The sequence below is a fragment of the Phoxinus phoxinus genome (assembly GCF_949152265.1).
Source record: "Phoxinus phoxinus genome assembly, chromosome: 9".
NCBI classification, from domain to species: Eukaryota; Metazoa; Chordata; class Actinopteri; order Cypriniformes; family Leuciscidae; genus Phoxinus; species Phoxinus phoxinus.
The window spans coordinates 17,501,688-17,515,349 of NC_136884.1; the positions used below are offsets into that span (position 1 = coordinate 17,501,688).

At 37.6% G+C, this 13,662-nt stretch overlaps 1 protein-coding gene across 2 annotated transcripts in view; it reads right to left on the reverse strand.

The window, feature by feature from the left end:
- Window positions 1-1,296: 1,296 nt before the first annotated feature.
- cerk (ceramide kinase) overlaps window positions 1,297-13,662 on the reverse strand; it is a 48,038-nt gene continuing 35,672 nt past the window's right edge. Inside the window, exons 11-14 of one of the 2 annotated variants that reach the window (XR_013798899.1) lie at window positions 13,052-13,257; window positions 11,763-11,983; window positions 7,476-7,936; window positions 1,297-2,067 (exon numbers count right to left, since the gene is read on the reverse strand). Coding sequence is in view for 1 of the 2 variants with exons in the window: in XM_079622914.1 (XP_079479040.1) it covers window positions 7,849-7,936; window positions 11,763-11,983; window positions 13,052-13,257 (515 nt within the window). In the remaining variant the exon portion in view is untranslated. Of the gene's footprint in view, window positions 2,068-4,897; window positions 7,937-11,762; window positions 11,984-13,051; window positions 13,258-13,662 lie in introns of those variants that run through there. The other variant, XM_079622914.1, reaches the window with a different exon arrangement.

A 13,662-nucleotide genomic window follows, 5' to 3' on the forward strand; every position in this document is an offset into this window, starting at 1 on the left:
CATCCCATTGTGTCATAAATACACTCCCTTTATTGCAAAATTGTTTGGTTCAGACTATATGGTTAATGTTTTTTAAAAAAGTTGAGTGTGTGTGTGGGGGGGTTCTGCATTGTAAATGTGTTCAAATCTAACCACTTTACATCTGTGTGCATTCTGCATTGTGACAGATTATTTTTTTGTTATTATTTTTTGGTGGGGTTCAGGTATTTATGGTAGCTTGTTTCCGCCACAGAATAAAACATTTAAAAATATAATTGTGACTTTTAATCTCGCAATTTATTAATTGTGAGATATAAAATCGCAATTGCGAGTGATAAAGTCCGAATTGTGAGATATAAACTCACAATTGCATGTTATTGCGTGACTTTATAACTCACAGTTGCGACTTTATATCACCCAATTCTTAACAGTAAATTGTGTTAATGTTTTATTCTGTGGTGGAAACAAGCTTTAGGTATTACATGAGGAAAACCGCTTATAAATCATAAGTGATGTATTTAGAAAATATTAAAATGCATTAAGTGTTCTGTGACGAGTAGATTTAAGGATAGTATTAGTGTTGGGGAAGAGAATATAAAGTAAAAATCATTATGTCTATAAAAGGTCCCCACAAAACATTGAAACCCGTGTGTGTGTCTAGTGCAGAATTAAATATGCAAAAATCAGAAACACACTTATAAGTGAATGGGGACAATTGATAAAAACTAAAATAACCCATTTCAATATTATAGCCACACGATACAAACAATACGTATATTTGCTTTTAACTTTTATCTATTTTTGCAACATAATTGCCATGACGATGTAATAAACGTCTCTAAAAAAATATTTAAACTGCTTTTACAGCTCAAATAACATAGTTATAGGGGTGTAACAATACCCTATACTGAACTCATGATACGATATTATCGCGATACTCCAAGACATATGGTAAAAGGTTAACAAAAAATGTACTGTTGATTCAAATGCTAAATTTGATATTACATTGTGGGTGTAAATGAATAGGCTTTTGGACTTGGTGCTGGTAACCCATAGCACAGGACAATAGTGACACCAGAAAAAAAATATTCATGATTCTAAAGCTGAAAATTATTTTAGACGAATATGTTTTCTCTCCGTCACTGAATACATATATTTAAAATAATGTAGGCCACTTTTTACTGGTACCAGAAGACATTTGGCATTATCAGGACCCACAAATATTCCCCCCATTGCATTATTATACATTATATTCAACATTATAAATAGTAGTTTAATGTAGTACCGACCCTAAAACTCTGAGAACTTGAATTTTTTCTCACCCAGTAATTTTTATTTAGGGTGAACTATACATATTGCCAAACCACGATACATATTGTTGCATTTTTGTATTGCAATATATTGAGACACGATACATTGTTACACCCCTTATAGTTTTAACAGAACAATTAATGTCAAATAATATAATAAATAGTTACATTTCTAAATTTTAAATGCTCTGAAATTGGCATAATGTATTGCCATATTTACTTCCATTGTAAATTACCTGCATTTTTGTTGTTGTTGTTGTTGTTGTGGTAATCAACATTATGCCACAAATGCTGTAAATAGAGCTTACATGTTCTGAACCTGGAATGTTTCATGGCCCAACATTATGACATGTCCCAAGACTCGTGTTGTCTCTTACGACATACAACAGATAGGCTAGGCCTACTTTCCCATCGGCAGTAGGCCTACATACTTTCAGTGCATAGCAGCTTATGTGTACGCAGCCTTCGGGGACGCAGCCTTAAACTCAATCGCGAGGCTGAAAACAGACAAGTTGGTGTCTGGGGCTCAGGTGCGATTTCTGCAGACAGAGTCCATCCAATCTCAGCTGAGTTATTTAAAGGAGGAGCGTTTTAAACGCGCGTCAAGCCGCAGATGTTATCACCCTCGCGACGAGCTGTCTCCAAACAGTGGTTCGAGAGCCCGAAGACAGCTGTTTGTTTGTCTTTTGTAATGTCTCCAGGGAAGAGTCGCTGAATGAGACGGTCGGTCTTGACGGGGTGCAACCCCGCAGAATAAATCAATCAAGACGCGGAGAAGCTGCAGAGAGGAGGAAAAGGAAATGGAATTTACTTTGTGGACGAGAGATGAGAAAATTACCCGGCGTCATTGCCATGCCGGTCCAGATAGCAGCATAATCTATGGGCCATATCGAAACTGTGAGCAAAATGTATGCAACTAAATATCCCTCCATCTCACTGGAGGGAACAAATTATTTCTCCCCCGCAGTCATTTTTATGCAATAAGCCTGTTAAACGTGGAGGAACCCCATTCGACTTTCTTTTTTTTCTTTTTTTTTCAGCCAATGACATTTGTCAGGAGCACAGGGTCTGTATTATTAAAGGCTCTTAAGAATAGCACTGAAACATGAGTAGATTTCATGTAGTGGATTCATAATAACAGCTCTTGACAGGTACTGCCTTCCCTAGAGCTGGGAGATCAGATGTGTTTTGTACTTTTACAAATGTAGGATGGTGTTGTGTAGAGGGGAAGTGTGTAATACTTTCTCATATCCAAATTGAATATGCAAATATTCGTAGCCGCTTTGAATGTTGATTCGCCACAAATAATGTAAACACTGTCTCTGTGGCGCTTTCAGAACATATAATTGTGCACTCAAGTCTAGTTTTGTGAGATTAATGCACATGATCTCCACAATGTTGTTGGTTTCTTATGTATGTTTTTTTTAATTAAATTTACCCATAGGGATTTTTAAAAAAGTCTTAGGCATGATCCAAGCCAAACAGCTACGAATCATAACATTACAAAAATGTATTTGAAAGTTTTTTAAAACCGACAAAAAAGGTACAAGACGTTATCAGCCAAAAGTGGAAAGTAATTTACTCGCTAAACAGTTTTACAGTCTCATTATTTCTGGCGATTGTATTTAGACTATTCACTTTTGAAAATGATTATGATGAACTGGAATAATCCAAAAGCCAATGGAAAAATTCAATTGGGTTTTTGTCAAGGGAACCAGTGTGATGCTAACTTCTGGGATAGCCTACAAAATAACACTGTATTGCCAAAAGTATTGGGACACCCCTTCAAATCATTGAATTCAGGAGTTCCAATCCCTTCCTTGGCTACGGTTGTGTAAAATCAAGCCCCTAGGCACACAGACTGCTTCTACAAACATTTGTGAAAGAATGGGTCGCTCTCAGGAGCTCAGTGAATTCAAGTGTGGTACCATGATAGGTCGCCACTTGTGCAACAAGTCCATTCGTGAAAAAGAAATATTCCACGGTCAACTGTTAGTGGTATTATAACAAAGAGGAAGCAATTGGGAACAACAGAAGTCTGTAACTTTCTGCAGAGTCAATAGCTACAGACCTCCAAACTTCGTGTGGCCTTCAGATTAGCTCAAGGACAGTGCGTAGAAAGCTTCATGGAATGGGTTTCCATGGTAGAGCAACTGCATCCAAGCCTTACATCACCAAGTGCAATGCTAAGCGTCGGATGCAGTGGTGTAAAGCAGCCGCCACTGGATCCTAGAGCAGTGGAGACGTGTCTGGAGTGGACCCTTCTCTGTCTGGCAATCCAATGAACGAGTCTGGGTTTGGCGGTTGCCAGGAGAACGGTACTTGCCTGACTGCATTGTGCCAAGTGTAAAGTTTGGTGGAGGGGGGATTATGGTGTGGGGTTGTTTTTCAGGGGTTGGGCTTGGCCACTTAGTTCCAGTGAAAGGAACTCGCATACCAAGACATTTTGGACAATTTCATGCTCTCAACTTTGCGGGAAGAGTTTGGGGATGTTCATGTTCCAACATGACTGCACACCAGTGCACATAGCAAGGTCCATAAAGACATGGATGAGGGAGTTTGGTGTGGAGGACCTTGACTGGCCTGCACAGAGTCCTGACCTCAACCCGATAGAGAACACCTTCGGGATGAATTAGAGCGGAGACTGCGAGCCAGGCCTTCTTGTCCAACATCAGTGCCTGACCTCACAAAAGCTCTTCTAGAAGAATGGTCAAAAATTCCCTTAAACACACTCCTAAACCTTGTGGAAAGCCTTCCCAGAAGAGTGGAAGCTGTTATAGCTGCAAAGGGCCAACTCCATATTAAACCCTACGGATTAAGAATAGGATGCCATTAAAGTTCATATGCATGCAAATGCAGACGTCCCAATGGGCGATCTCTTGGCTCGTGACCCAAAAATTAGGGCACAGGTGTGTTCTGACAGAGATGTGCACAGCGGGGAAAAACAATTCTTGAAACAAATAATATGGTATTTTATGCTAATCTATGGTGTTTTGGCACAAATTCATGCGTCACTTGTTAAAAGTTAGTCAAATCAAGTGGACAGGTTGCGTGACATGACCTCATCCTTGAAACCCAAGGATAAACATAGTTTGTGCTAACTAAAATGGGTTTGTACTACAAATTATTGACTGCCACGAATAAAAAAAACCATACAGGAACAAAAAAAAAACATGGTAATCTATTCTTAATGTTTGATTTTAAGGATTTTTGTACGATTGTGGATCGCTTAAAATGAAGGTCCTGAAGTAAAACCAGTGATTAAAAAAAACCCCCACTTAATTTACAAATATCATATTCAAATTTCTATCTTCTAGGCATGTATGTTCTCTTCCAGATTCTCATGGCAATCTCACCAAGAAATCATCCAGCACCAATGCAATGTTCTACAACAAATGTTGCATATTGTACTTAAATCTACAATTGAAAGATATTATTAGTTCTGCATTGTAGTAATGAGAACGGAATATGCACTGAATCATCATGAAAATAGTCCTCAAATAGGCTTTTGTCCCATTTTATTGCAATTATATATGATTCTGGCCATGTTTGTGATGAACAAAATGAATCGTATCAAAACTGACCACTCGGGACACTAAAGGTTGTTTGATAAACTTTATTAGCGGATTTTTCTTTGTTTCCATTCAACAAATCAAATTAAACGTCAGGTCTTACACGTCATCTCGAGTCCAGCAAGACGACTTCACTCTCAGTCATCACTGAGCCGAGTGCTTTTTTCTGGAAACACACACACACACACACACAGTCTGGACAACCACTGCGGTACATTATACAGTCACCTGTCACGAGCCATCAATGACCAGCAGCCACCAGGGCGATGCAAATCAAAAACGTAGCCACATTCAAGTGATTAAAATGGGTTGTGATTGATATCTTTGGATCAGTGGGGCAAGTCGGTGGCACAGCACGGGTTTGATTAGGGCTGGAGTGGGCTGTCAAACAGGAGGAGGTGTCAAATACACAAGCTTTGACATGAGGCTAATACTACACACGACACGAATACTGTTCACACACAAGAATAGCAAGCCACAGTTCATAATTCATAACAGCAGAGGCTCTTGAATTGCATACATGGATATCTTTCCATGGTCTTCCTTTAGTACATATGGGTTCATCAAAACACGTCAAGAAATGTCAGTCATATTTCTCTACAATAAATTAAAGAATAAATTAAACAAAAAGCTTTGGTAAATCCTAATTATGGCATAAAATACACAATTATTAGATAGTCATAATGAGAAAGTCAAAATGATGACAAACTCTGGCAACAAAAAATAAGAGAAATAATACAATAAATTAAAGTTTTTTTTTTTTAAGAACAAAAAGCTTAGGTGAATCCTAATTATGGAATAAAATACAAAATTATTAGATACTTAGTCATAATAATGAGATCAAGTCAAGAAAAAATAAGAAAGTCTTATGATTTTTTTTTAGTGGGGGTTTAATCTTTTAATCTCAATTTCAACGTTCATATCATAATTATAATTTGCCAAAGCATGATTTTTTTTTTCTAATGTGGTGGAAATAAGCTTCCATACAATCTTCCAGTCAATGAAGGACATGGACATTTTGTTTGTAATTGCTACAGAACGTGTGTATCCTCTACAGATGCATCATGGGAAACCAACGCTCTCAATCACTAGCACAGCTCAAGCAACAACTTAAAAAACAAATGCATATTAAAGCAGCTGACATGCACTACGGCGAAAAGCAATTTCTCTGTCTGTCATAAACTCCTTCATCCTTTGATACTGCAAGAACAATAATATCTTTCAGAAGAAATAAGACGTCGGCAGAGGAAACAAACATGGAATTCATTATAAAAGAGGAAACATTCTCGAGGGGGGGGATGCAACCAGAGCACTACCGTATTTTCATTTACATTCTGTCTGATGAACACCGTATGTACACTGACCCTGCAGTGTTACTCTTGTAGTCCAGCTCACTAATGCTACATTTACATGCATGAAATGTCCAGAACACAAAACTGACCGTGGTAAGAGTGGGAAAATTAGAATTAGAGTTGGTCAAACATCTAAGATGTTTTTTTTTTTTTTGAGAAGTGGATTCATACCAATTAGACGTTCCATTTGAATACCGGTAATGTTACAAAAAATGAATACAGGATGTTACTAACCATGTGTAGATTTGATTTGATGTAAGCTACACTATATACATGATAGATGTTACTTCATGCTAACTTTTTAAAGGAACGGTTCATCAAAAACAGAAAATCCAAACCTGTATGACGTTTAGTAAAACGCAAAAGAGAGATTTAGCAGAACGTCGTAGCTGCTTTTCCCCTCAAAAAACGTAACCAAATACATGACAGGTTTGTATATACCGAAGGGAACGTTTACACGTTCACACGGATCCCCGAAAACGATTAAAAACGCTGTATTATTCATGCCAGGCCAGTAGGTGGCGATGTAAAGAAACTCTATGCTCTTACGGACTGAACACGTAATGTGTGTGAGGTCCCCGCTTTCACAAATTTACGTTTTTGTAGTTTACAAAGATGATAACGGTATTGTTTTCAAAAGTTTGCATTTTCAGGCATTTCGTGTAAATGAACGGCAAAAACGCATTTCCCCCCCGTTTTTAGTTGAAAATAGTTTCATGTGAACGCCCCCTTATATTTTCTGTTTTTGCTTTAATTTTACTAATTTTTTGTGTTTGTCATTTTTATTAGTATATATTTATAAAGATTTATTACATAGAAACGTAATTTCATACTTACTTTCTATGAAATAAAGATTTCTACGTTGCTTGCATTTAATTTTATTTCAGTACTTATGGTACTTAAACTCATAACTTATTTTTAACTCAAAAATTAGTTTTCCATCTAATATTTATTTAATTTTCTTTCCGATAGGTTTTAAATACCAAAAAAAATAAATAATAATTTTAACAACTTTTTTAGTTAACAAAAACAACATTGCCAAAGACAACAAAATTGGCCAAAATTGTTTGGAACTTTTTTAGTAAATGATGTCAGAATTTAGATTTTTATTTATTTAACGAACACAGACCACAACCTTTTTTTGGTATACCATTATCTTTATCGGCTGACCACCTCGCGTGCTTTATATCTAGACAAAACAGCAAAGGTGCTACCAAGAGGAATGTTACAGTTCCGAGAATTTGACTTTGGAATTGAATTACCGCTACTCTCAAGACCAGCTTGATCGCGGTGGAAGACAAACGCCGACGACTGGAAGCTGTCAAAACACAAGAGATATCACCAGCAACTTCAAGGACTTCAAGGGTTGAAATGAAAAAAAAATATATATATATATATAGCAATACCAATGCCTAGCCGAAAGCTAATCCTATCCGACACAAATCTAATACAGCCTTGTATAAAGATGCTATGAAGATGCTGTTGACTCCAGCTCTGTGTTTCCAAAGCATCTTCACGAGGATTATCTAGATATAACAGCGTGACATTGTGCGGAGCTGAAGGTGACTCTTCCATTCAAAGAATCTCAATCCTCCATGTTCCAGCTGGAGGTTTCTTAAGTGAATTCATGGAGATCTATATTGCACAGTGAGTGTACGGGTCCTCAAACACCGGCTGCTCTTCGATTCCTCTCGCGAACAGCGTGATCAACTGGCAGTGGACCCTGAGATAGAGAAAGAAAGAAAAAGTCAAACAAAATCACTGGAAAAAAAAACAACAACATGATAAAAACCGGCCCAGGCATATTGGAAATGTGTCCCTGAGGCGGCATTTCAGCTAAATGTTATTACGCTTACACACTTTGTGACACATTCAAAGTGAGTGGTGCTAAAAGCCGGATGTTTTTGAACGTGAATCTGCCGATGTTTTATTACGTTGGTTGTTTGTACACATTGAGGCAGTTTGTGAAAGAATTGGTGTGTGGCGCTAAAAGGTTAATGCTAACCATCCCACCTACACTAAAGCAAACATTAAATAAAAACACATTTGCAGAAGCAACCAAGCCATTTTAGCTTTCTTTGACAAGTCTTTGAGCGGTTTCATCTTGAATTGCGTTTCATGGGACTCGTACCGAGCGCTGCACATCGCAACAGCATTCATTCAGAGCTGGTTATTTGGTACAAATGTGAAAACGCATAAGTTTATAAATCATTCCCTATGGTAAAAGTATTCATTTGTGTGAATAGGAAAAAAAGTAAAGTATTTTTTTGTTTTCTTGCCACTGGTGTTCATTTCAACTGGAAAAATTGAGTGAATTGTGTATAGGCACGTTTTGTGAAAATAGGGTTTTCCAATGAGTCTAGGTTGCTACAAACTATTTAACAAAACATTTAAGTACAGGGTTTCTGCAGATATTATAAAGGTACATTTACGACTTAAGACCTTTTTAAGTATCGAAGATTTAAGAAATAAATTGAAGGGAACACAATACATCAATTATATTCTCTAAATGTTAATTTTTAAGAAGAAACACTTTAGAATTTGAATGTTACTTTAATTAATTTGCTAAAAAAAATGCTTGAATCGTTTTGCTTAAAACCACTACAATAATTTTTCCAATACCTTCTGAACAAACTGCCATTTGTCCATTTTTCCAGTACAAATATCTAAAGATTCCCAAGATACATTTACTTCAGCTGTAAAATGACAAAATATGAAGTATTGTTTTCTGTGAAATTGATCAAAATGAAGGTTATGACTAAATCAAGAACAAATGGGCTCAGAAAAATTTTGTTTTAAGCATAAACTGACTTAAATTTTAAATGTAAAATTAAGTCTTGAAAAATGTAATAAGAGTAAATTTAACTTGATTTAAACATTTAGATATTTCTATTGGAAAAAAGGACAAAAATACTGAGGAAGATATTTGTTTTGCAATGCATGCAACATTTAAAGCCAAGACTTTATGAATTGAAGACTTTCTGCTCTGATTTAACACCATTTTAAGGCCTTAATGGGTCAAATTAAGACTCGCAGAAACCCTGAAGTATAATGGTTCGTTCAAATCCCAAACTATATGCAACAGTAAAACTGATGCTTGCTTTAGCAAACACCACATACGTTGTGTCCTGGAGTAAAAAGAAGTGCGAGCAAGCGCTGGTAAGCAATAAATGCGTTGTCGTGTTGAGTCAAAAGTTTTGCAGTTAAATGCGTGCGCTATTAGGAGGTTCGGGGGCTCTTTAATTTCCTCTAATTCCACTCAATACTCTTGAGGTGAGTTCAGTGCCAGGCGATTGCCTCTTTCGGCCGTGGTATCATCATCAATTATCTCAACAGGTTATTTGCTTACTCATTCGAGAAACAATTACTGAAGCTGAAAATGGAATAAATGAATGGACTTCTATTTTAATTAAAGGAGGTGAGCCTTTAACAGTGAGAGGGCCATTAAATTAGGAGCATTTCATTGCTACGCATTGTTGACACAGAACAATGGGGCGTGAAGGAAATGATGCGTTCGGGCGAGCTGTCATGCTGTACCGAGGAGGAGAACAACTCCTCAGCAGGCACAATGGAGGGAGTTTTTTAATTTTAATAGCATCTTTTTGCACAGGCTCAGAACACAAAAGTCCATTTATTCACCCTGTTTAGTATGCGAGTGCTGAGACAATCTGGTGCTCATGAGACCTCAACGTTTCGACTAAAGCTTTCACTAATCGACCGTCACTTCAGTGAGGCATGCTCATTTTGAGTTGGAGGAACATTTGAGAGAAAACTGTTCATACATGGTGACATGTCTTAGATTTATGAGGAAGTCTCAGTGTGAGTGGCAGTGATGTCCGCACCCCTTCATTACAATGACAATTAGAACTTGCTTGAAGTAATTAGTGCATTAAAAATATAAATGGCACACTCTTTCATTTTTGAAACATGGCACAGTGAAAGAGTTCTCATTTTCACCGCATGCACCTTTTCATTTTTGGTCATTACGCTGTCAGAAAAATGTGTACTTTTAGGGGTACAGCAGCTTGTCACTTGGGCAGTACCTTTAAAAGGGACAACTTTGTAACTTAAGGGGCTTTCGCACCGGAGGAACCTTTTCAGTGTTCCTAGAACTATTGGCGGAAGCACCCGGATTTTGGCGTGTTCGCACCGAAGGAACTAGGAACGATTTTAGTTCTAGGAACTCCTTTTGGAGGAACTAACTTAGCTCATACTTCAGAGAAGGGTCTAAACCAGCACTATAGGAACTACAAGTGACGTTAGTGTTCGCTGATTGGCCGAACGCACGTGAAAACACCAGCACCCGCCTTTTTATTTATTTTTTTAAGCTGATCACAGATTATAGCCTATATATTTAACTCTACGAACATGTAAAACAGTGATAGATGGTCCTCTTAACCTTTACGCTGAGGAGAAAATCCAACGCAACTTTGAGGGGACCAAGAGAAACATGATTATGTATTTCTGCTCAGCTAGCAACACTGGACATCATCCACACAGCATACGCTAATACCTTTTCATGAATTGTCTACTTTCTATGTATATCAGTTCTATCTAATAATGTGTTAGACAGGACTGTTAGACATATTGTAAACAAATGGACACAGAGAAGGCGATCAACAATAATGTGCTCAGGCTCTGGCTGGCGTTCTCAGCGCCGTCAAAATAAAGGTTCACCGCGCTGTCAAAATAAAAGTCATAACAAAAAGTGCGGCTTACGTCACTTCAGAGTTCCTACTGGCGGTGCGAACGCAAACCAGGAAAATGTTCCATTAGTTCTCGTGGAAACACCCTGGTGGCTAGTTCCTAGAACTACCCGGTGCGAAAGCCCCTATTGTAAAATGCTTTTGCGGCAGGTTTTAGTTTGTAACATTGGTAAACCGTACCCCGTAGTGATAAAATAAAATAAAATTCTGTATCAAATTTATAGGCAGGAGAAGTAGTTTAAGGCTTGGTTTGTAGAGAATTACAAACATGCGCACATATATTCAAACGCACATAACTATAGAATTAATTCTTGATGCGCACGTGAGTGCCATCAGTGTTTCTCACAGGTTCGCGTTTAAAGTCTGTGTAGAGAGAATGGTGTCGTCTTAGAGGCCCCTAATTTAATAACAAATTATCCTTTCGACGGAAGTGAATCAATCAAAACTAACTTTAGCTGGAAAATAACATTATTCAAGAACCGCTATAAAGCCAAAACAATCTGTTACCTTAAATTATACGTTTATCTCTGTACAGCAGCTTTGAAACAATCTACATTGTTAAAAGCGCAATATAAATGAAGATGACTTGAATTGAACCATAGAAGATTGCATTTCTTTATTTAGAGCAGGTGGTCTTGAACGACCTCAAATACGTGCGTAATCACGGAGTGACATGATGGTTCTTTAGTTCTAAAGTTATAGAACTACCGTGATCCGATCGCGTCGCAGTGAATGAATTCATGAGCAGGTATACCCTGAATGCAATGCAAGTCGCTTTGGATAAAAGTATCTGCCTAAATGTAGCAGTAAGTATTGGTGTATCTTGTCAGGGGTGTGTCCTACCGGACTTGAATTGCAGTGTGTGGAAGGATCTCTCCATCACAGTTCCAGTTGCTTTGGGAAGGCATACAGCCACATGCTCTGTGCTCTCTGCAGATCTGACTGAGGAACCGCTTGCCCCCCGCTCCGTTCTCTCTCAGGTCCACTTCGGAATCACACTCCTGATGTCTGGGGGTGAATCGGAACTGCTTGACCCGGTACACCTCCACAAAAGAGTGATCAAACTGTTCAAAGAAAAAGAGAAGAACAAGTCAAATATCACTAAACACTACCGTTCAAAAGGTTTTTTTTAAGAGAGGGAGAGAATAATTCCTTCATTGAGCAAAGACAGATGAAATTGACAAAAAGGGGCATTTCTAATGTTAAAAAATATTAATATTTCAAATAAATGCTGTTTTTTTTTACTTTCGATTCATCAAATAATCTTGAAAAATATCAAGTATTCACTGTTTTAACTATTTTTAATCAAACAAATGCATCCATGGTGAGCAAAAAAAAACTTCCTTTTCAAAAACGTAACTGGCCCCAAACTTCTGAAAGATAGTTTAAGTGTTTGTTCTGAAAAGGATTCATTTAACAAACGTGAAATCTGAAATTTGGTTTAATTCGTATTTTCATAGGAAATTTGAGATCTGTGTACTGTATATTTATTTACAAATTAAAATGTCAAGAATTGTTTCGTTGATGAGAAATAATCTAATATATTGTGTATTCTTACAATCACTGTAATCAATATTTAAGGTCTGTAACATCAATGCACTGATTTAGGTTAGTTATATCCAAAATATATCTTACTGTTTTTTAAATAAAAAAATACTAGGGGCATTTGAAATGTGGATTGTTCCAATGTTCCAATGCTAACGAATTTCTATGACTTTTCCAAATATTTGTGATTATTACTGGGTAAAGATAGTTTTTATAGAGATTGTACTCACAAAAGAGCCAATTCTAGTCATTTTAATATTTTAGGAGTTAAGCATAAATAGGAAAAAAAAAAAGACAAATTGCCATGACTTTCAAGGTTCTCCATGACCATGGGAACCCTGCTGTGATTACGTAACTTCAAAGAACAAGATTCCCTGCTCTTAATTAAAAATACATATGAATCTATATTAATACAACATGTATAGTAAGCATTTGGTGGACAGCGGGGATACTTTTTTTTGAAGTGTGCTGGTTAAGAGAGTGCCGTTTTTTCCAGGCTTTGATCAGGAAATGGAATGGATTCGCTTTATCTCTTTCATTAAAAAAAATGTGTTCTACTGATATTTTGTCGTAGATAACGCAGGTACCTGGTCGTCCTTATTGGTGTGGCGCAGCAGGTGGCGCAGGAAGTCGATTCGGGAGCACTTCCTGACGAGGATGAGGTCAGTAGTCCCGTCTGCCAGGTGTGCTGACGGCGACAGACCTTTAGGACTGCGAGGACACGCGCAACTCATGCTGGCGGCATTAATGGCCAAGAACTTTCCCCTGATGACCGTCCACGTGTCCCGAGACTCTGGAATACAAAAACATCATGTGACTTCTAGTGTAGTAAGCAGTTTTTGGGGGGTAAGTAATGTGAGATTTCCATTATTTGGATTAAAAAACAACAAAAAACTAAAAATCCCCCAATATTTTCAGCTTTTCCAAGACTGTGGATGGCTATGAATGTTTAAGCAAGACACCAGAACACCCTGGAAAGCTCAGAACACATTAGCGATAGTTTTCCACAGGCAAATCCCTCACATTTTAAATAGGAAAATGATAAAGAAAGTAAGTGACTGTAAATCTCAAGGCATGTATAGCTGTGGCACTGGCTCACTGATGAAGGGCCCTTGACTCTCTTTGTCCCGTTTACATCATTCTTCCCACAAGAATCTATTTATGCCACGCGGTCTAAAAGCATTCAGGAAATCATCAC